The following is a 21285-nucleotide window of genomic DNA, read 5'->3' as shown; positions in this document are numbered from 1 at the left end:
TTTAAATTTTTTTGGCTTGCTTCCTTCTTTAGACAGGCCAGAGGTCAACACCAACCCACAGGAAAACACTCTGCTTCATTTCGGTTCCTGCTCAAGCACACTTTAAATTTTAAACAAGACAAACTACAGTAGTTTTTCCATTTGTTTTAGTTGTGATTGGATAGTTAAGTGTCAGCATTTCATGACTGTAGATGTACAGGAAATTCAATGTTCACGCTCTGGTGCATGCATCAGTATGCTCGACCTGGCAGGCGAGTTTCTGCATGTTTGTGTGTGTGTGTGCTCGAATTACATTGGTCAGAAAAGTAGGAGGATCTTGTGGTGTGTTTGTGTGTGTGTGTGGATTGCTGGACTGTCCTGGATCATCCAACATTGCATTACAGTGTATTACAGAGTACTTGATGTCCTTGTAGTGTTTTTATTTATTTATTTGACGGGTAGTGTTAACGTGACCGCGCCGTAAAGGTTCATGACGGAAGAGGAGCTGCTCATGTTCAGGCGTGTCGGTATGCCCACGCTTTAACTTTACACCAGCATTAGTTTGTTGCTTTCCCTTTTTATATAATGCAGTTTCTTCGTGTCAGCCACTGTCGGTTTCGATAGCTGACCCAGAGCATGTTGAAGTAAGCCGCGGGGCTTCCCACACTCAGCCATGGAGGCACCCGAAGTACAGCCGGAGAGCAGACCCGCGGAGGGCTGCTTTGACAGGACGTCCTCGGCTCTAACTGTGGACAACGTGTACGAAATAGCCAAACTTATCGGCACCGAGGTGGAGAAACTTATCGACGGCTGTGGCAAAGACAGCGTCGTCGGCTTGGTGCCGAAGATAGTGAAAGTGCTGGAGCTGCTGGAGAGCTTCGCTTCGAGGAACCACGCTCACAAGCTGAAGGAAGAGGAGCTGCTCAGGACCTTCGAGACCATTCAGCTGCAGCAGCAGAAGAAACGTGCGGCGGCGGGGAAGGAAGGCGAGGAGGGCGGCGATAAAAATGAAATACGGGTGAGAGGCAATGGGAGCTTTTAATCCTCTTAGCACTTTGTAGACAATATATTAACGAGGGCTTTCTTTCCCAATGTTCGTGTGTGTGTGTTACACCGACGTTACAACTGTAACGGAGCTTTACTTTAACGGTAGTAACGGCTGCGTCGTGACAAACACCAGACGTTACCTGTTTGACAAGCAGCGCACACACCAGGAGGGGACTAGTTGCAGTATACGCTGCAGGCGCCTGTTGCCGCCTAAGTATTTTAAAATAAAATACAAAAAAAGCTTGTATTAATTCAGAAACAAAACGTAATTTTTTTCACGCTGTGTTTATATTTGATTGTATGTTACTTAATATAAAAGTGCATTACTGTGCCTTATCACTCAGGGCGGCTGTCTGTTAACGGTAACTGACTAATTTATATCAATCCGCGGACGTTAACTCGAAATACCAGCCCTGCCGACCCGTTGTCAAGGCAACCACCGTGGCGGTTATTTGGCTAACGCGGTGGTAACAGCAACATGTAAACATCTTTGTCTTTTCTAACTGTGTATATGTCACCAGTGTCGTATGAAATGTGTGTGTTAATCTAGTTTAGTCTAATTTTTAACTAAAAAAAGTAGGCTTCTGGACCAAAGGGCACGATATCAGGGGTAAATAGGGGCCCCAACAGCCCAATCTGGCCGTGCATATATCCTAAAGTGAACAAACATCCACATGAGTGTAAAATATAGCTCACTATTTTCTGTCTTTGTTGTAATTTTGTGTCACAGAATAAATAAATAAAAAGCTACTCAAATGTCAGTCACTCCAAAAAAAAACTTTAAATATTTGCAAAGTATGTGCATTCTCCGTCTGTGGTCATGTTACATGCAGTTCATGCTGCAGTGTTACAAAATGTGAAATTCATAGCGTTTGACCTAATACACATGGGACATGAGTATAGTACAGGCAGAGGGAAGTTGGTACTGTACTTCCACAACAGGGGCCTGTCATAGTAACGTATGTTTTATGGTTTATTAACAACAAAGGACTTCATTGTTGTGAATGGTTTTGTGATCATACTATCGATGCTCATTCATTTGCATGTCTGACCCTTTACATTTTAATCTGTAAGATCCGTGTACTGTAGACAAGATATTATTAAAATCAGTGCTACATATTGAAGTGGATCGGTCCAGATGTCAGAACCTGCTGTTGAGATGTCTTGGACGCATTTCAACACAACATCTGTAATGACTTTACAACATGACATCAGCTTGGACACACCCTGCTTTGTCAAAGTCAAATTCTTATATGCTCAAGAGACTTATAACAGGCTTATATCTTATAATCCACCTTTAAGGTTATGGTTTTTACAGCCTGTCTCCCATCCCCTAAAGCAGGAGCTGCAGCAGAAGGAGCAACAGTGGAAAAGGAGGTGCGAGGAGCTGCAGGTTCAGGTACAGCAGCTGCAGGAGGACAGGGAGGAGCTGCAGAGCCGGCTGAAGGGAAATCATGCACAGGAAGGTATGTCGCAGGATCTTAAAGTGAAGTGAAATGTAAAATATGCTAAAGCTGGGCTGTGTTTGCTCCCTAAAATCACCCTTCCACTGTTATTCACTGCATATTGTTTATAGTACTCACATTACAGTTTAAACCCCATGTTCCCATATGAACGGACAGTCCAAACTGGAATGTGTTGTGTGTGTATGTGTGTGTGTGTGGTGTTTTTGGCTCTAAACCCCCAGTATGAGTTATTCCAAGTTTTATATAACACAACATAAATAAATAAATGTGAATATGATAAAAACAAGCAATCATGATTTATACCTCGTTGCTTTCTGAAACACTGGAGAGAAACGCCACACACTTTATGTTCAAAAAGCGCCCTCAGACTTATCCAGCCTAGTCTTCAGCTCCTCTTTGAACAGGCAAATCAACCTCACGGTCATTTGATTATGTAGTTTTCCTCATCCAGTCCATGAATGCAAATGTATGTCTGTAAAAATGCGATCAGTTACTACACAGATTCAAAGCAGTAGATTAACAGTCGTACGCTGTGAGGCAGAAAGCAGTCCAACTGGTCGCTGCAGTGTTTATAGGGCAGTTATTATTGAAGCAGCATAAATTCTCACAGGTGGGAGAGGGACTCAGAGCAGGGCTGTGCTCACCCTACAAAAATAAAGACGATGCACTGAATCAAAATTTGCAGGGTAGGTTTTCTCCTTTAATCACAAAATTATTGTATTTTCACAATGCAGATAGAAAAGCATAACTAAATAAAATGCTTTGTTTGTACTTGTATTTGACGTCTACTTCATCAGTTTTGTTTAGTAATTGCTTTGACAAAGTGAAACAGTGATATCATTCCTTCTTGGCTTGTACACACTGATAAATATCAGCATGTAGAAAACTGTGAGCCAGAGGGGTGGAGTCACTTTGCTGACTGTTGTTTTCTTGTACGGACAGGAATAACATGCCGTATTAACACTGATTTATTTGACAAGAGGGCACGCAGATGAATTTAATCGTTTATTATGTGACAGCTGTCAGGCCTCTGTGATTCATTCAGCGGAGGTGAAGTTCAACCGTGTGTATGTAAAAGAATTTCATTTGAAAGGACTGCAGCATATTTATTGAAAGAAACACCTTATTCTTGCTGCAGCGCCAGTATGTCTAAATGGTCTGAGTTTATCCAGAACCTAAAAAAACATCCTTCCACCAATGGTATCTATATGTGCGATAGCTTTGCTTTCGTTTGCCCAGGTTTTGAGATATCCATGTCAGAGATTTCTCCCTCCACGCAAACACAATAGAGGTGAATGGAATATTCGTGGTATGTTTCTATTTCTAAAAATACTTTGGAAAAAGTCAACAGTCAGATATCTTTCTGAAGGAACAAGCAAGAGATTTGAGTGAGCTGAAAGTCTTTGTAAATGATCATGTCCAGTGTCGTCTGTCCTTTCTACAACTGTTTGATTGAGGTAGTATACTGTAGATCTGTTTCATCTTTTCATGATGGTGAAGTACACTCTGACAACGGTCTACATAGTTTTTATTCAGACACACTCCAGATCAATGAAGCTTTTTTAATAGCCACCAATGAATTATTTAATGTACCACTTCTTATTCCATGCCTGAATGTTATCATCAGAGAACAACAATAACAAGAACCATAGCCTGCAACATTTAGAGCTACTGCTTTCCTTACCTCACCCTTTTTTTGTGTTTATCTGTGTGTGTGTGTGTGTGTGTGTGTGTGTGTGTGTGTGTGTGTGTGTGTGTGTGTGTGTGTGTGTGTGTGTTCAGACCGTGTCCAGCGGCAGGAGCGAGAGGTGATGCTGAAGCTGAAGGGGGTGGTGGACAAGCAGAGAGATGAGTTGAGAGCTAAAGTCCAGGAGATAAGCACCATCTCCAAAGAGGTGGAGGCGGTAAGGAGACACAAACACCAAACGTATGGCGACTCTTCTTCTGCCCATGCACTCTGACACATTCACATCAAAAGTCAAACATTCATTCATTCAGCAGCTCTCAATTCATTATTTGTCATTACATTGGGTACTGGGTTTCTAGACTGGAGAGAAGTCTTTGCTCGTGTGCACTGAAAACTGTGACACGTGGACACACAAACACTGTAATTATGTTTATGGCTGTGGCTTCAAAGGTCATTTTTTTTAAAGGTGTGTTTCTTCTAGAAACAATAGTGTTTATTACATTACAGAGTATTCTTTTAGTAGGTTTCATGTCATGTATCACATGTCGCATCAAATTAAAAGTTACATCTTATACATATATAATATATTATATATATAATAAACTCACACTGGAGGACATGAAGTGTTTTTATGATCATAGAAAGAGTGAGTGCTGAGATTATTGACATAGTTACTGTTGGAGAATTAAGCTGCACTTCAGACAAGTCTGGACAGACTTTCACTCCCACAGGGCTACCGTGTGTTGACGTGTGTGTTCTTGTTGAGCGTTTGCACGTGTGTGTACCACGTGATTTAAATAGCAGCCATAACTGGGTGTGTATTTGTTAACGATTTGCCTTTTGCTCACAGTCAGTTGACTTGAGTGAAAGGCTGAAAAAAAAAACTCATGGTGAACTGAGCTAGTGTCTCTGTCTGCTCAAATGGATGCCTCACATTTTTTATCATCCTTAAAATGAATGCTACACTTGTATTGACATTGTGTGGTTTAATTCCTCCCCCACACTTTTGGTCCCAATCCCACACATGGAAACATTTTCACCCCACGCTCCCAGATCCAGATACTGTTTATTTGTTTCAGCTCATCCTTGTTGGTTTTGGGTTCAACTGTATTTATACCTGGTGGGAAATATAGAAGCAGTCTGTTTAGTAGGTCTATTTGCTGCTGCTCATGTTTTAAAATAGTAGTTCATATATGTGTGTCTGTGTGTGTGTGTGTTTGTGTGCAGCTCCAGGAGCAGTTGGATCGCTTCATGAAGATGAATGCGGAGCTGCGACACAAGCAGAACGTGCTGCAGGCCCAGCTGAAGAGCACCGTGGAGAGGAAGGCTGACATGGAGGCCGACCTGAAGGAGAAAAGCAAAGAGATAGAAAATCTACAAGCACAGCTGGACAGAACCAACAGCAACAGCCCTGTACGCATGCCTCCCACACAAGAAGATTATATATATTTCATTTAATTTATGCTTCCTCTATTCATGTCCAACAAAATATATGATAGTCTACTTCTCACATGTATAAAAGTGTGCTTACATTCTTGAATTTAGAGACTTTAACGCCTATTTACAGTGTTATAGACTGATCAAATAACCAAAAGGAATGATTTCTCTAGTCTGTATGACCTGATGACTCTCTGTCCTCCCATCAGTCCAATCCAAGTCAAAAAGCTTCTGAGTCGAAGAAAAAGTCGGCTGCCGACCAGAAGGATCCCGATCAGCCGTGCTTCACCAAGAAGGAGGTGCGAGACATCATTTTCGAGAGGAACGAGCTCAAAACCAACCTGTTCCTGGTGCAGGAGGAGCTCAACTACTATCAGAGGTGTGTGATGCATGTGGTATAGTTTCTTACTGCAGATACACTGAGGTGTTAAAGCACTGTTCCTGAATGAGATTGTGTTTCTGCAGGGAGATCCTGAATGAGGAGAGGTGCCCGGGTTTCCTGTTAGAAGCCGTGCGCTCCGCCATCAATAAAAGGAGAAAGCTCATTAAGGCAAAGATGCTCGGGATTCCTGTGAGCGAGTGCAGCAGCAGGTCTGTCTTACACACTCAACACACATTCATCATTCATATCCAGATTTAATGAGCCGCTGTAAAAAAAAAAAAAAAAAAAAATTTTTATTATTGTTTCCAGTGACGAGGAGGACAGGACTTCTCTGTTTGGGCAGACAGAAGTAGATAGTACAGAAGTTGACGGTGCTGACAAACCAGCTGAGTCACGTATTCGAAACCTGTGAGTACAGCTTCAGTGTGACACTGCTGCACTACACCGCCAAGACCTGAAACCACAATGCTGGTCTGGTTTGGAAAAAGTCAGACATGATGTCCTCATCTGTTTAGACTTCTCACCTGAGGTTTTTAGCAGCGGTGGTTTCTTTGTTTTTATTTCAGCATCTGTCCCGCCTTATGTTATTGCTTTGCATTCCTTCACAGAGTTGATTAAATATAAGAAAAATGACTGAAAGAGACCTGACCCAGAGAAGAGCTCATCAAGTAGGCCAGTGGTTATGTTTTTTATTTTTCCCAGTAACTGTGTACACAGACTATTACGGAAGATTTATCCAATCAGGCAAACAGAGGATTATTTTAATGACATTTGCTCGAAGCATGGGAAGAAGAGAAGAGACAAACATGTACAGGGAAGGAAATCTTGCTTAAATTTGGGACTTTTGAGTCTGAGTGAGGGAAAGCCCGCATGACTGAGAATTTAATTAAGTGAAGAATGTGTTTGACGACTCCTCTCTGGTCAGGACTAAGCATACAGCCGGGTTAAGCTGTGTTATGAGTTCATTAGACAGCCAGTCCAATATTTCAGTTCTGCATTTTGTATTGCCACTTCTGACACTAGATGGTCTGGTTTAAAATAAGAAACAGAAAGCCCAGAGAAAAAAGAAATAAGTAGAGAGTATTTGTGAAGAAGAACAGTCAATTCAACTCTTACATCTGCAGGACTTTGTGCTGAAACACTCATTAAATACTAAACAAGAGCAATAAAACTACATCAGGAATATAGCAGACATCATCTATGAATCACCTCGCTGGTTTCACCTCTCTCTGCTGTCACTGTCCTGAAATCGTTGTCAATCCTGGACTATCTTTAGCTGTAATCCCTGACTACAGATCTGACCTCAGGCCTGTTTCTACTCTGCAGCTTTGGCTTCCTGACGTGGTCGGGCAGCGGCCGGAGCCCCACCCACATGAGCAGCTCCGCCTCCACCTGGGAGATCATCGGAGACTCTGAGGGCACAGATGAGACGGATCAGCGACCATTGTCCTGAGCCCGGTACTGACCACAGAGATTCCTCCAAATTTGTCTCCATTTGATCTGAAACCCCTTCGTCACTGGCTGTGACTCAAGACAAAGATTTTGAGGACATTTGAACGCAGAGCCGGTGTGTCAATAGAAAAGCACTATGTGAGTGTGAGGCACGAGAAAGTGTGATTGTTTTAAACAAACAAACTCTAAAGCTTTGTGTTTTGCTTTATTTAGCTTTTATTTCCCCTTTTATAGCAACATTATATAAGATTTGGCATATTGTTGTGATTTGACACCCCCCAATTTCAGATTACAACTGACTTATTCAACACTGTCATAACCTTACATTATTATGATCAAAAACTAGCAAGGTGCTGGTGTGTGGAAGCATTATGCCCTCCTCACATAGTGCCAGTACAGGTTACGGGGTGTACAGTCGGAGTGACAGAGGCACCATTCACCTGATTATAAGTCAGCTTTAATCTCAATCTTGCTCCAAAATATTATTAATTATTCCTCCATAGAAGTGATAAATTAATACACATTTAGTACTAGAGTATATATGGTACAGTGTACCACAGTATTAAGAGGGATACTTCTAACTGGATGATTTAAGTATTAATACAACTCAAATTTTATTCTTTATCATAAGGAAAGTTTTGTTGTTGTTAGTAAAAAAATAAAAATGTGTTATTATGCATACATATATATAGATCCTCAAACTTCTTTAAAAAAAACCCAAAGACATTACAATGATATACTGTATATTGTACTAATATGGAGGATTTTAAGTTCACCTTTGTTCCACAAGAGGGCGTTGGATCATTTAATAATTAATCATCTAAATTTAACCACAAATGTATCATCATGTATCAAAGTTTTACCCCAACAGGAGAATCTATAAGCCATGTGTTTATATGTATTTTCAATGATTTGAAGCACTTTTATGGTCAAGAGTTGTATTTATATTACCAGTCTCTTCCAGAGGTGAGTGCATTTTAACTCCTTAAGCCTTACTTGTATTGTTAAAAATATATTTTCTTATTTTTCCCTGCACAGAGCCAAACAAAGCTTTTGGCTGTTGTTTATGTGATGTTGGTGCCATAAATGTGCATGTGTAAACACGTGTTCTGCAGGTTGGTTGCTTTACTTTAAAAGGAAGCTTTGAGCCATTCTGTGGAAATAATAAAAAGTGTGATTTTTATTTTTAGTTCCCAGCACCATTAGCTGACGAGTTACTATAAAGTCACCAGTCTGACCAGTGTCTGAATGTCTGACCATCGCACTGCTCAGACAATGACCGACCAATGATGTTGTATTTGTTGAGAGACAATGTGTGACCTTGCAATCAGTTCATGTTTTCCTCAGATAGTGTGTTTGCAATTTATTTTTGTAAGCATGATCATAATGGAAAGATTTTGCTGCCGTAAACAGATCTAAGATGTCACTTGTCATTTTATTGATGAAATGTGATAAAAACTATTCAAAATGTGGATTTTCTGTAATATTGAGATTTCAAGCCTCAATAAAATCCATTGAACACTGAATTTTAATGTATTTTCCCCATAATTCAAGAAAGAAACACGAAATACTAGATTGAAAAATGCTGCTGTGTGATCACATCATCACCTTTGTACCGACTTTCGAGACTTATAAGGAGGACGGAGGCGTTCTTCATCGTGCCCTGGAAGACTCAACAATAGATTCTGGGAAAAATGTGAACATCAGGAGGGTGTGTTTGTAGCAGCAGCAGTGTGTGCGGCGAGTTTTGTGTGTTAGTGTTCGACCATCTTTAAAAAGCTCTGTGTCTGGCTGAATAGAAGGAAGTGGCTCTGACTTCCCCAGGAAATGGGAAGAGGAAACCTGGGGGCTTCGACCTCTCTGGCTGCACTGGAGCCACAAGACGACTCACTGGAGAGGGAGAGAGAGAGAGAGAGGGAGAGAAAAGGGGAAGGAGGGAAGGGTGGAGGGTGGACAAAAGGAGAGATACTGCCTCTCATTGTGCTTTGACTGGAAGGAGAACAAGTGGAGAGGAAAGGAAGAAAGTCAGGAACAAGCTGGAGTTAAAGACGTGAGGCAGAAAGATATTTGGTCCTCTGGTTTTTTGGTTTTCTGACTTTGTGTGGAGATGAATCTTCTCCTCGGAGCTCTGAGTGCTCTGCTCTGCTGCTCGTCGTCCTCCTCTCATACACTGGATCCTGCTGGGAAGAACGTCTGCCACAACGTCAGGTACCCTTCAACTTTACCTTCTCTCACACCTGGTATATTTTTACTGTTACAAACAGCCGCTACAGAAGCTACAGAAGGGAAGTGGCACTGTGCTGGACAGCTCCTTGGTTGGAATACAGGCTTAATTTTATATCTTATTATTTTCTGCTACCATGTTATAATTGAGGTTTAGATACAACATAGAGTTTTATTGTTTCAAATTAGTCAGGTTTATTTGATTGATTTGATTATATTCTATATATTTAGGGACCCCTCCACCCTGGTCTGTTGCTCTGGATGGCGTCAAGAAGGCAAAGAGTGCCCTATACGTGAGTATGAATCTGCAGGAAATATGATTTTACTGCCTCCATATTTGTTTTTTTGTGGTTTGTCATTCACTTATATGCGTTCTGTATATATATGTGTGTGTAGCTGTGTGTGAGGGTGACCAGGCCTGCCTGAAGGGTGAGATCTGTGTGTATCCCGGAGTGTGTCGATGCCCAGCTGGTTACTATGGAGCTCAGTGTAAAACACGTGAGTTACAACAAACAACAGGAGCCGTTTACAATCAATGAACTGATGTGTCAGTTTGAGTTACAGTGTACAATTTGCACCACATATTTCAGTTTTATTGTGTAGACGTGACCACTTAATGTGATACCGGTATTGATTTTTGCAAAACGACATCATAAACCTGTAAATGTTTCTCATAACTTACCTGTGATCTTCTCCACGTGTACATAGAGATGTATTTAGAGCTTTGACTTAAGATTACCAATACAACAATATAAAAAATACTCCATTATAAACAGAAGACCTTCATTTAAAACATTCATTGCAATTTGTATTAAAAGGTTTGGTTGGACATTAACGTAACAGTGAGACAGGCATTGGTTTAATATTAAGATGGTCCCATATTCATTATTTAACTTGTACAATTGATTGACTAATGTTCAAAGTCCTGCATGAAAACACATAATTTAGTAGTAACAACTTACCTATAAGTCAACTTAAAGCTATGATTACAAACTGCTTTATAAAAAGGAGGAGCACATACAATTAGGTATTTTTGTCTAGTGGTTCCCAACAAAGGGGTCAGGCCTCGTCTAAAAGGTCCCAAGATAAATCATGACATGATTAAAGAGGTAGAAGTTCTGTTACAGAAAATTGTTTGTATCTTTTTTATTTGATACCTTTCCCTCTTTGGCCTAAATATGTTATTTAAAAGAAACCATTGGTAGGTTTAGTGAAAATCTCATCTGTTACATGTGAATTATGATATGGGCCCCAACTAGATTTACATGACAGAGAGTCAGGAACAATATTTCTCTCTGAAATGCAGTGGAGTATAAACAGAATCATAAAATTAAAGTAACTCTAAATTGTACTGAAATACAGTACATATACACAGTGCTTTGTTCATGATATGTTTTCCCTGTGTTTGTTTGGTTGTTACCAGGATGTCCTCTTGAGTTCTGGGCTCCAGACTGTCGTAAGGTGTGTCCCTGCTACCCACACGGCCGCTGTCACCCCGTCACTGGTGAGTGCACCTGCAACACCAACCGTTGGGGTCCGCTTTGCCAGTACGCCTGCAAGTGTGGCCGGCATGGCCACTGTCACCCGGTCCATGGAAACTGCTCCTGCGATGAGGGCTGGTGGACGTCAACGTGCGCCAAGCCTTGCCAGTGCATGACTGAGGGATCTGTGGGCCCCGGCTGCGAGCAGCTAACAGGTCGGTGTCAGTGCAACAAGGGCCACTGGGGCCTGAAATGTCCTGGCACCTGCAAATGCTACCTGTCGCCATGTAATCAACGTACCGGTGTGTGTGAATGTGAGGCCACCTGGTGGGGACCCAGCTGTGACCGGCGATGTAACTGTGACCTCACACACAGCAGCTGTGGCCCAACCAATGGGAAGTGTCTGTGCCACCCAGGGTACCAGGGTCAGTTCTGCAACCTGCCCTGTGAAGCTGGGAAGTATGGCAGTGGTTGTACAAAGAGGTATGTGTAAGGTAGATACACTTATAGGTTTAAATATCTCTGTTACTGCTTATGCTCTCCTACTTTTTTTTTTATATCTCCTGTCCTTAGTTGTAGTTTCTGTAAAGACAACCAGATCTGCTCTGGTACTGATGGCGCCTGTGACGCATGTGAGCCCGGCTGGAACGGTACACAATGCGACCGCCCGTGCTCGTCTGGTTATTATGGTGATGGCTGCAAGGAGAAGTGTCCACGTTGCAGGAATAATGAACCCTGTGATCCAAAAACTGGGAAATGTTGGAGGTGTGACCCTGGATGGACTGGCCCAAGGTTTGAGACATACATTTATCATGTTTGACCATCCTGCACTCAAATTATAGTGAAGGATTTTTCACGTTTTACAACAACAAATCACATATGTTTTACATTATATCCAAACATTGCACAAAGTACATTATAAAACAAGGTTTCTCAACTGTTTCTGGTGGGTTTAATTATCATATTAGTTGTTATAGAGTTAACACGCTGTCATTTGGTACATTTTCATCTTGCGTCTCTGCATTCGAGAACTGAGAACTGAAAACACAACAACTGCGCTGCCATTTACTGAAATCACATGATGGATTGTCTCCCCCATGCATGTTTCAATTCTGCATATTGATTTTTCATACCGCCTTCCTGCAAGGAGGAAATCAGGCTTCAAGCGTGTGGTATGCTTTGAAAAAAGTTTTCTGGAACATCAAGTTACTGCAGTTTAATGTCTTTAGTAATAGTTGCTCCTTGATCTTGTCTTTGCTTCAGATTTCTGAAGTAGCCGTCATCATAAAATGTGTGTTCTTCATACGGACCAATGGGGGACAAATGCATGTTGGTCAGTTTGATGCCCTTTTTGCCTTATTTGTGTCCTTGGTTATCGCTCCCTCTCGCCAGGTGTGAGGAGCCCTGCTCCAACAGGACGTTTGGAGACGCCTGCAGCTTCCTGTGTAGCCCTTGTTTCCACGGTAACTGCCATCACGTGACAGGAAGATGTGTCTGTCAGCCAGGCTTTCAGGGAGAGAGGTGATGTTCCTCTATGAACATAAGTAATAGTTTTCACTTAAAAACACACACACACACACACTCTCTGAGGTTAAAACATGCAAAACCTCCATTATGGTCCCTTTAATTTTCTTCTCTATGATGCTGTAATGTTTATTACAGCATGTTTTCACTGTATATAGACCATGACTCAGCGTTCCTACACATGATGTTTGCTGCAGTGATGTAATTTTGTGGTTTTATGTCTTTTTCTAGCTGTAACAGCAGCTGCCCCGCCCTGCAGTTCGGCGTCAACTGTTCCTCTGCCTGTGACTGTGGTGAGGGGGTCCAGTGTGACCCAGTCACTGGTGCCTGCCCTAGCAGTACGTCCATCCATCCATTCATCCATCCATCCTGCTGCATGGATTAGTATATGAGCGTGAAAAGCATCACATGTTTCTTGGTGTGTGTGTGTGTGTGTGTGTGTGTGTGTCAGGTGTCACAGGGTCTGTTCTAGCAGGTGTGCTGGTTCCTTTGCTCCTGTTGCTCCTCGCTGTGCTCTGCTGCTGCCTGTGTTGTGGAGGAGGCCCTGTTGATGGCAAAGACAGGTCTGTGACTCATTTCCCTCTATCAACATTAGCACACTGTATAATCCCACACACTACTGGGCTGCCAAAAACTAACCATTTGCGAAATTTCACTTGAATTTAGAGTCATGTCCAGCTGCAAACTGTAAACTCAGTTGTACAATCAGCACGAAAACATTGTGTGACTATATAAACAGTTGTCTCTTCCAGGGCAACTGTGGCTGATGGAGGCTTGTCAGTTCGGATGAAATATCACGTCTACAGTGTCCTTGCTAACATCGGCGCTGCACTTCCCTGTATCTCTAACTGGTCCTCTGGTCTGCCTCGTGTCACCGGTCAGTCCCACAGCACAGTAATTATAGTACAATGCTAAATAATATGGTGATATATTGTAACTGTGTGCAAACTCTAAAAGCTGAACATATATGCAAGGACAAGATGATACTGAATTGAGTCACTGAATAACATGAATAACACTGAATAACAATAACATGAATTATGAAGCAATATTTCGGTAATTTGCAGAGGGAGGAGGTTCAGAGGAACCAGTTACTCAACTCTTTTCAGGGTTGCAGCCCTTAGTCATAGTTTGATGTTGCAGTTCCATGGAAATGGAGTGAAATACATTACAACATTACAAGTGTAGTTATCATTACTATACTAATACTATAATTTAATGAAAAGTAACTAGGATCTTTTCTTATTTAATCTGTTTTTTGACGCTACCAGTGTCTCACCATGACCCAGAGCTGACATTCAACCACAGCTTCATTGAGCCTCCTTCCTCTGGCTGGGTGACTGAGGGGTCGTCCTTTGACACTGATGAGGAAGAGGCCGAGGCGCTCTACTGTGTCCCTCCAAGAGAAGGTAGGAACACAGATATAATAAACTTTACATTGACTTTTGGTGGCTAGCAGACTGGCACTGCAAACGTCCCCTCCATCTCTTCTGTCTCTTTGGCAGACATCCCGGCGGTGGCAGGTGGCGAGTTCCAGGAGATGAGCTCCAAGTGTAACATGTTCTTAGACCCATCCGGCTTCAGCAGCGAGGACATCACCTCACCTTTCAACATCCCTCGCACCTCCAGCATCGCCAAGTCCAAGCGGCCGTCTGTCTCGTTTGCTGAGGGCACTCGTTTCTCCCCCAAGGAGAGACGTGGCTCGGGTCAGGACCCCGGTGCTCTCCCTGGACACCCACGTAACAAATCCAAGTCACCCTGGGGGGTTTTGATGCTGTCTGCCCTCCAAAGTCAGGGAGGCGCAGCTAAAACTGGAGAGGGAGATGAAGGTGAGAGTGAGGAGAGGGAAGATGAAGTGGATGTGCAGGCGACAAACAATCAGGAATCAAGCTGTGACATAGGGGATCAAGAAGTAGACAGAACCCCATCCCGGGCCACCCTGCAGGTTCCCGGGGCATCAGGACGTAGACGGACTATGTCCAACACAGCTGCTCATAAAGGGACCCAGCTGCCAACATCTGCCTCTGATGCACAGGCGGGGGTCTCAGATAAAGTCACCACAGTGTACGTGACAGTGGGTAAGGCAGGTAGGCCCGTGTTGAAGACAGAGTCGAGCTCTGAAGGGCCCGTTCAGGCCATGCTACGACGACTCGGTAGCCTCCAGCGACAAAAGGAGCAGGAGTCTGGCAGGCCTAAGACAAAAACAGCTGAAGGGATTACCAAACCACCAAGGAAGAAGCTCGGAGCTCGGGCGAGTGTGTGGGAGCAGGGAGGCCCGCCTGGAGGAGAAGTCGGCATATGTAAGCCAATCAGGAGAAAGCAGGCTTCTCTGAACCCTCCTGATGCAGCTGGTGCTAGTGACACTCCATCATCAGAGAGCAGCACTCCAAAAAGGCCACTGTCGTCCATTTTGCAGAGTGTGCCAGAGGTGGCATCAGCTGACTCTGGGTCAGATCTGAGGGCTGAGGGAGACACAAGGCAGGGTGCTGACCCCAGTACAGGAAGAATTGAGAGCAACTACCTGACTGTGGGACCAGCAGGAGACGCTGCCAGTCTCACGGAGGTCATCGCCAACGAAGGTGCAGAGCCCTGCTATGAGAATGTCATGATTAAACACTCGTAACCTCGGAGAAACTGATATGTCAGCAGGTCTGATCCAAACACAACTGCATATTTATTATTCTTCAGTTATACTGTTACAGACACAAGGAGAGAAACCTCGTTATAACTGTAAATCAGTAAATTAGAGGTCTGTGATTCTTGAATTATGGTGTTAGACATGTATGCAGCAATATGTAATAGAATACCTTAACTTTTAGCCTAAATATTAAATATATTCTAGTTTAAAAGATAAACGAAAAACAAAAAAGACAGCTGTGGTATTTGGGTAGTGTGTCCTAACAACACCACAAGTTGCATTCAGGATCTCAAGTTCTATATGAGCACGAATAATGAGACAAGTGAGCGATCATTGTTTTTATTTGCTCCAGAGATGCACGTTGTATAAACTGTATACATACAAGTACTGTAATAACTGGGACTCACAAAGGATGAACAGACATAAAGAGTTGAGATTTTTCTTATTTTTTGAACATCTGGGTTATTCCAGGAAGATGACGGCAAGGGGAAGAATGGCAAAAACAACACCATGCTTCATTACGAAATGTGTTTTTGTTACAAGTTGTGATTCACAGATGCGACTCACTTTGAATCAGCACACAGTGCAGCCTTTCGACATCTGTAAAGCTGATAAAATTTAACAAAGCTGTTTTGCCAGTGTATTATATTATTATATTTGCCCTGTTTTACTTGTTATTAGATGTCAGAAAACTGTTTTTGTAAGAATATTCCCACAACTACAACCTGCAGTCAAAGCGCCCTCGAGCATGAACACACCTCTCACTGACCACTGCGGTCACACATAATGCTGCTGTTGAGTAAAAGGCACATTACTGAACATTGGGAGTTTTCTTCTCATTACACAAGACATCTGTACGACCATACGTCAAGATTTAAAGACTCCTTTTTGGTGCATGAAACCTTCATTGTGTCATGAGTGTTTTATATTTCATATTCACTGTAAATATGTTCACAATTAATAATGAAAATAAACATTTTAAAGTTTGTAAATACGTGATTTAGAAATCTGTCTGTGTGGAAGACGTACTGATATTTTATTTCAGTGAAACAGCACTCTGCAAAAACACTCTGTTACGAGTCAAACTACCACAGTATTAGCATCAAAATGTACTTTCAAATATGTTTGAGGTGAAGCTTACTTATTGTATTAGTTTAACCTCTAACAGTGGCCCCTTTATTAGCTGATCATGTATATTTTATTTCAAATCATAAAGTAACTGGTAACTATAGCTTTCCCATAAATGTTTGTAAAAAGTACAATACTGAATATATACTGAATTATAGTGGAGTAAGTGAGTAAAAGTACAACCCCAATCCCAAAAAAGTTGTAACACAGTATAAAATGTAGATAAAAACAGACTGCAATGATTTGCAAATCATTAGTATATTAAATATTCATTTAATATACATACCTCTGTGCTGCATCACTTTTTATTTCAACAACACAGGAGGACACTAATTGTTGCAAATCATTGCATTTTGCCTTTATTTATGTTTTATAGAGCGTCCCAAGTTTTTCTCAGAAGTTGTTTTTAATAAAGAAGGTCAGTTAATGTTGACAAGAGACGAGAAACAAGAGTTCAATCAACCGGCTGAACTTTGGCTATGTGTGGACTTTCATCGATCTCCAATATTTGCTGAAGTTGTGTTACACTGAACATGTTTGACACACTTCTTTTACAACTAACACTGCCAATTTTAGTAAAAAATAAATGATCGTTTTTTCCCAGTTGATCATATTAAAATACCTAAAAATATTTCAAACTACTTCTCTGCTCCGGGGTTGTCTGTGCAGCCGAGCCAGTACTTGGCAATGGATCTGGGGTATGGAGGCATGGCAGGGTCGACTCTCTTGCTCCTGAGGTCCACTCTGTAGTATTTATCTAGAAAACACATAAAACAAGACATGTCATGTTCCCTCACTGATAACTTGAGAGAGGTGGTAGGTCAAAACTGGTGCTCTGGAGTTAAGGGACCCCCTTGAGTCGAGCCCAGATATCATTAAGCAGCTCATGGTTGTGCCGGACAACTGTCTACTGGTGACTCATAAAATATATAAGTACTGATTATCACACAGAAATACAGAAGGAGTGAGTGCAAAGGGTTTCTCTGTCTGTTCCTTTGTCATGTGGACTAACTCGCAGCATGTGAAACTTGTTAGTTTTCTATGGTGAGACAGATCTGCGGACAGTCTGATAGAATTACTCAGCTTCAGTCTCCTCGCCCAGCTGCCTCCTACGTCTGTAACTCTCTTTAATCGGTCTGTCTTAAAAGCTAAAATAAGAGAGTGACGTAACCAATTTCCTGTTTTAGATAAAGTCAAACTGGATTTGTTGTAATTACAGCTCTCATGAAGCTTTGACAGCATGCCAATGGGAAATAAATGCTTAAAACAATCAGTAACTGGCAATCACTGATAATCACTTCAATATTACGGGTTCTTGAATGTGAGAATTTGCTACATTACATGTAATCTACAATTTAAATCTTTGCATTTTTCTGTTAACATAAACACTGTTGTGTTACCTCCTTTAAAGAAGTAGACGGTCTGTATGGGCATACTCCTCTCGGGGGGCTGCAAGTACATCCAGTCACTTCTGGAGTCATAGTTGCCTCCGTTGTTTTGACTATCTTGCCGTCTGTCCTGGTCCCAGTCTTGATCCCCCCGTCTATCCCAAATACGTCCAAGCCTCTCCTCCATTTCCATCCTCCTCTCTGCCATCCTCCGACCCATTTCCATCTGCCTCTCTGCCAACCTCCGACCCATTTCCCTCTGCCTCTCTGCCAACTCCCGACCCATTTCCCTCTGCCTCTCTGCCAACCTCAGACCCATTTCCCTCCCCATTTCCGCAATGTCCTGGCCCATGTTCATCCCCTGTTCAGCCATGGATTCCCAGAAGGGTGAACGACTTTGCCTCCTACGACCCCACTGCTGGTTCCACTGCTGTCCATACGGCGGGTACTGCTGGTTCCACTGCTGGCCTGGCTGTGGACCCCACTGTTGTGGTGTGGGCCTCCTCGGAGGGACGAACATTCTGCCTGTGAGGACAGCATCAACTGGAGACTTGAGGCCCTTCCAGTCCTTGTCAATGAAGTGGTGTTTGTCATGATGCTGAGGCGCTAAAGAAGAAAAACATTAAGCTGTAGACGTGACAACATCTCTCTCCTCTCCTGAACGAGTATACATGATCTAAAACAACTCACAGTTGGAGAAGAGCTGGCTGAGATAATGTTGATAGTTGTTGTAGTAGATGCCGGTGTAGTCCCTGAACAGTGCGGATGGAGACCTCTCAGACATGGCGATGCACTCATGGTGGGAAGGCTGGTGCATAAACTCGTACGTGTAATACTGATCGGCTGGAGAAACCAACACAACGGCCCCAAATGGAAAACATTCAAGTAACTTCACGTTGGATATACCAAATATCTCTCTCTATGTGCGTGTAAAATCTGGCTCTACCTTTGAAGAAGTAAACCTTCTCTCTTCCATTGTGACCAGGAGCAGGCAGAGCAAACGCTGCATCCACATGATCAGGAATTTTGTCAAAGCCCACGCTGATATCTCGAGGATAGTCATCATCCAGCACGCCGTCATCAAACCTCCAGTATCGGTTTCCCTAATAAAAGTTTGGATTCATTCAAATGTTCAAAGACATACATTTAAGTGGTGCTAAATTCCTGTGTCCTCACCTTGAATATATAAGTCTTCCCTTGACAGTTGACACGGGTGAAAGCAGCATCAATGGGTCCGTCGATGCCCCACACGTCCTTTATGAGCTTTGGATAACCAGGAAGAACTGACTTCTGGTCCAGTTCAAAGAAGTAATCCCCTAGAAACCCCCCACATATGTTCTTAATTAAGTTTTGCTCTTTATCAAATGAAATATTAGGGGATTGCATTGTCAGTCACTCACCTCTGAAGGCATATGTGGAGCCATTTTTTACTTGCATGAAGGAGTCAAAAGGCCTCCCACTGCAGACCACTGCGTCTGGGTCGGGTGCTTCAGTGGGGGCCGTGATGGGTACAGTGGTTGGGTCAGTCTGAGGGGGTTCAGTCGTGGTCGGGACGTCCTGTGGAGGTGGGACTGTCTGTGAAATGTGTGTTATCTCCATCACAGGCGTTTTCTTAGATATAATCTCCATCAGCAGTGTGGGTTTGGTCATTTCCAGCGTGGTTTCTGGATGTTTCTGTGGTTTGCGGCTGAAATCTGAGATGGGTTGCTGTGTGGGCTTCAGCTGGCGACTAATGCCGCCTGTGGCCATTGATGGAGTGGTGTCTTCCAACAGCTCATCATCATCCTCTGCCAACACAAAAGTGTCTCCACGAGCTGAGGGGGAAAAAAGCGATACCAGTGACTATCTTTCTCCTGCGCCTAACAAGATTTTAAACACACAAGCAGGGAGGTTTTCTTACTCATCATAGAACAGATGGACTCATAGTCAGAGCAGCAGCTCTTGTAATACTTGCACATTGAGTCACACTGGCATTTCCTCTGAACGTCAAAGCCATTCTCACAGCGACCCATACAAGACTCTGAAGATAAAATTGCAAAGTTAAAGTCGAGTCTCTTTGGTGTGTTTTTGTGCTTCCTCCTTGTGTTCTTTGATCAAATGAGATTCCTCCTCTGGATAATAAAGTTAACTTGGATTTGATTTGATTATAGCTCCCATGAGGCTTGGACAGAATGCTAATGGCATCATGGGATATTATTTTTCTCTATCGTTGTAGTTAGCTTTGTTTAACGCCTACTTACAGTGTCTTGGTTAATAATAATTTATTAATTAGCACTGAAACAAACAGTTAGTTGATTCATTAATCAAATGCTAAACATTCACAGGTTCCAGCTTCATAAATATGAGAATTTTACAGCTTTTCACAGCTTGACATAGTTTTAAAGTTGAATGTATATTTGGATTTTGGACTGACAAAATAAGAAATTTGAAAACAACAATGTGTGTTCTGGCTCTTTGTGATGAGCATTTTTTAGTATCTTATAGATTAAGGTTAAGATAGATGTGTCTGACATGCACCCAAAGTTAACACCTATGATTGGGTCGACCTATGTTTAAATTAGTTAATATATAATGTTAAGTGTTAATTGTTTTATCCAATATGTTGTTGTAGCTGCTGATAGAAATAAACCGACTCTGAATAAGTACATTTAACACACAGACTAGGTCCATTATAATGTCTGACTGTAACACGATAATACTATACTGAAGCATGTACACCAAACACACACTACAAATCCTCTGAGGAACTTTCAAACAGATATTTTAATGATGTACTGTACTTACCCTCGGCAGCAAAAGCCTGATTGAGCAGAGCGAGCAGCAGGACAGTCCACAGCCGCATGTTTCCTCTGTTGTGCCAGAGCACAGAATGAGAAAAGTAATGATGGACCATATGCTTCTAATCACTGGAGACGTGTTAGTCACCCCACTTCCTTGTTTGCTTTAACCTTATTTCGAAATCTCTTTTGCCTCGAGCAGAAAAACAGAGATAGACAGAGGGAGAGAGATCAATAAGAAATAAAAGTTTAGGCAGTGTGACCATCTGCTTCTGAAGTAATGCAGTGACTTTCTTTCTTGTTTTTTAGGACAAGACTAGACCTGTAACCTAGTTTTATTGTGAAGCTTCGGTGATGACAGAAGAGTAAAACAGCATCTTGTAAATCAGCCTTGTAAAACAGCTGAACACAGATTCTCAAGCCAATAAACATCTGCAGACAACAGTTTTAATTTCTCTAAAAAGTCATTCTCCAATGCACTTGGCAATGAAGAAACATTTTGTTGAGGAAACAGTGAATCCTTCAAAGATTTGTTTGTCTGCTGGCTTATTGAGTTGAGAAAAACTGAGATCAGCCATGAGTTTCTGCCATGATTTCCCTTTCTGTTCTGTGTCACATGACAGTCATTTAGCCCATCTTGTTACAGTTCGTACTGATTTGATCAGTGCTTTCACGT

General features: G+C 42.3%; 3 protein-coding genes across 5 annotated transcripts; 2 read left to right on the top strand and 1 right to left on the bottom strand.

The window, feature by feature from the left end:
* The first annotated feature begins 322 nt into the window (after positions 1-322).
* Positions 323-8976, top strand: rilp (Rab interacting lysosomal protein). Of its 2 annotated transcripts, none has more exons than XM_019259478.2 (8): positions 323-997; positions 2366-2492; positions 4275-4396; positions 5407-5592; positions 5826-5995; positions 6082-6207; positions 6308-6406; positions 7325-8976. In XM_019259478.2, the coding sequence occupies exons 1-8, from the start codon at positions 653-655 to the stop codon at positions 7449-7451; spliced, it is 1302 nt and encodes a 433-aa protein (XP_019115023.2). In that variant the 5' UTR covers positions 323-652; the 3' UTR covers positions 7452-8976. The 2 variants fall into 2 exon arrangements, with proteins under 2 accessions (XP_019115023.2, XP_019115024.2); XM_019259479.2 differs by having other exon boundaries at positions 324-997; positions 2369-2492.
* A 201-nt stretch (positions 8977-9177) lies between these two features.
* Positions 9178-16626, top strand: scarf1 (scavenger receptor class F, member 1). Its single transcript, XM_010735825.3, has 11 exons — positions 9178-9658; positions 9905-9966; positions 10070-10171; positions 11097-11637; positions 11728-11946; positions 12547-12675; positions 12910-13016; positions 13130-13241; positions 13431-13555; positions 13950-14087; positions 14184-16626. The coding sequence occupies exons 1-11, from the start codon at positions 9558-9560 to the stop codon at positions 15299-15301; spliced, it is 2754 nt and encodes a 917-aa protein (XP_010734127.3). The 5' UTR covers positions 9178-9557; the 3' UTR covers positions 15302-16626.
* vtna (vitronectin a) lies at positions 15642-20771 on the bottom strand. Of its 2 annotated transcripts, XM_010735789.3 has the most exons (8): positions 20617-20769; positions 19733-19852; positions 19233-19646; positions 19009-19148; positions 18779-18935; positions 18523-18675; positions 17845-18438; positions 15642-17201 (listed from the first exon to the last, which is right to left on the bottom strand). In XM_010735789.3, the coding sequence occupies exons 1-8, from the start codon at positions 20723-20725 to the stop codon at positions 17083-17085; spliced, it is 1806 nt and encodes a 601-aa protein (XP_010734091.3). In that variant the 5' UTR covers positions 20726-20769; the 3' UTR covers positions 15642-17082. The 2 variants fall into 2 exon arrangements, with proteins under 2 accessions (XP_010734091.3, XP_010734093.3); XM_010735791.3 differs by lacking the exon at positions 19733-19852 and having other exon boundaries at positions 20617-20771.
* Between the last annotated feature and the right edge of the window lie 514 nt (positions 20772-21285).

The sequence above is a fragment of the Larimichthys crocea genome, chromosome VII, assembly GCF_000972845.2.
Source record: "Larimichthys crocea isolate SSNF chromosome VII, L_crocea_2.0, whole genome shotgun sequence".
Lineage (NCBI taxonomy): Eukaryota > Metazoa > Chordata > Actinopteri > Sciaenidae > Larimichthys > Larimichthys crocea.
The sequence above is the reverse complement of the archived record's forward strand: the minus strand, read 5'-3'. Positions and strand labels throughout refer to the sequence as shown.

Excerpts from the sequence above, each read along its gene's own strand:
- rilp (XM_019259478.2), top strand. The coding sequence starts at position 653 with ATGGAGGCACCCGAAGTACAGCCGGAGAGCAGACCCGCGGAGGGCTGC. Across the intron at positions 2,493-4,274 it reads GGGAAATCATGCACAGGAAG|ACCGTGTCCAGCGGCAGGAG; the intron begins GTATGTCGCAGG and ends GTGTGTGTTCAG. Across the intron at positions 6,407-7,324 it reads GAGTCACGTATTCGAAACCT|CTTTGGCTTCCTGACGTGGT; the intron begins GTGAGTACAGCT and ends TCTACTCTGCAG.
- scarf1 (XM_010735825.3), top strand. The coding sequence starts at position 9,558 with ATGAATCTTCTCCTCGGAGCTCTGAGTGCTCTGCTCTGCTGCTCGTCG. Across the intron at positions 11,638-11,727 it reads GGCAGTGGTTGTACAAAGAG|TTGTAGTTTCTGTAAAGACA; the intron begins GTATGTGTAAGG and ends TCCTGTCCTTAG. Across the intron at positions 11,947-12,546 it reads CCTGGATGGACTGGCCCAAG|GTGTGAGGAGCCCTGCTCCA; the intron begins GTTTGAGACATA and ends CCCTCTCGCCAG.
- vtna (XM_010735789.3), bottom strand. The coding sequence starts at position 20,725 with ATGGTCCATCATTACTTTTCTCATTCTGTGCTCTGGCACAACAGAGGA. Across the intron at positions 19,647-19,732 it reads GTCCATCTGTTCTATGATGA|CTCGTGGAGACACTTTTGTG; the intron begins GTAAGAAAACCT and ends TTTCCCCCTCAG. Across the intron at positions 19,149-19,232 it reads CTCCACATATGCCTTCAGAG|GGGATTACTTCTTTGAACTG; the intron begins GTGAGTGACTGA and ends GGGGGTTTCTAG.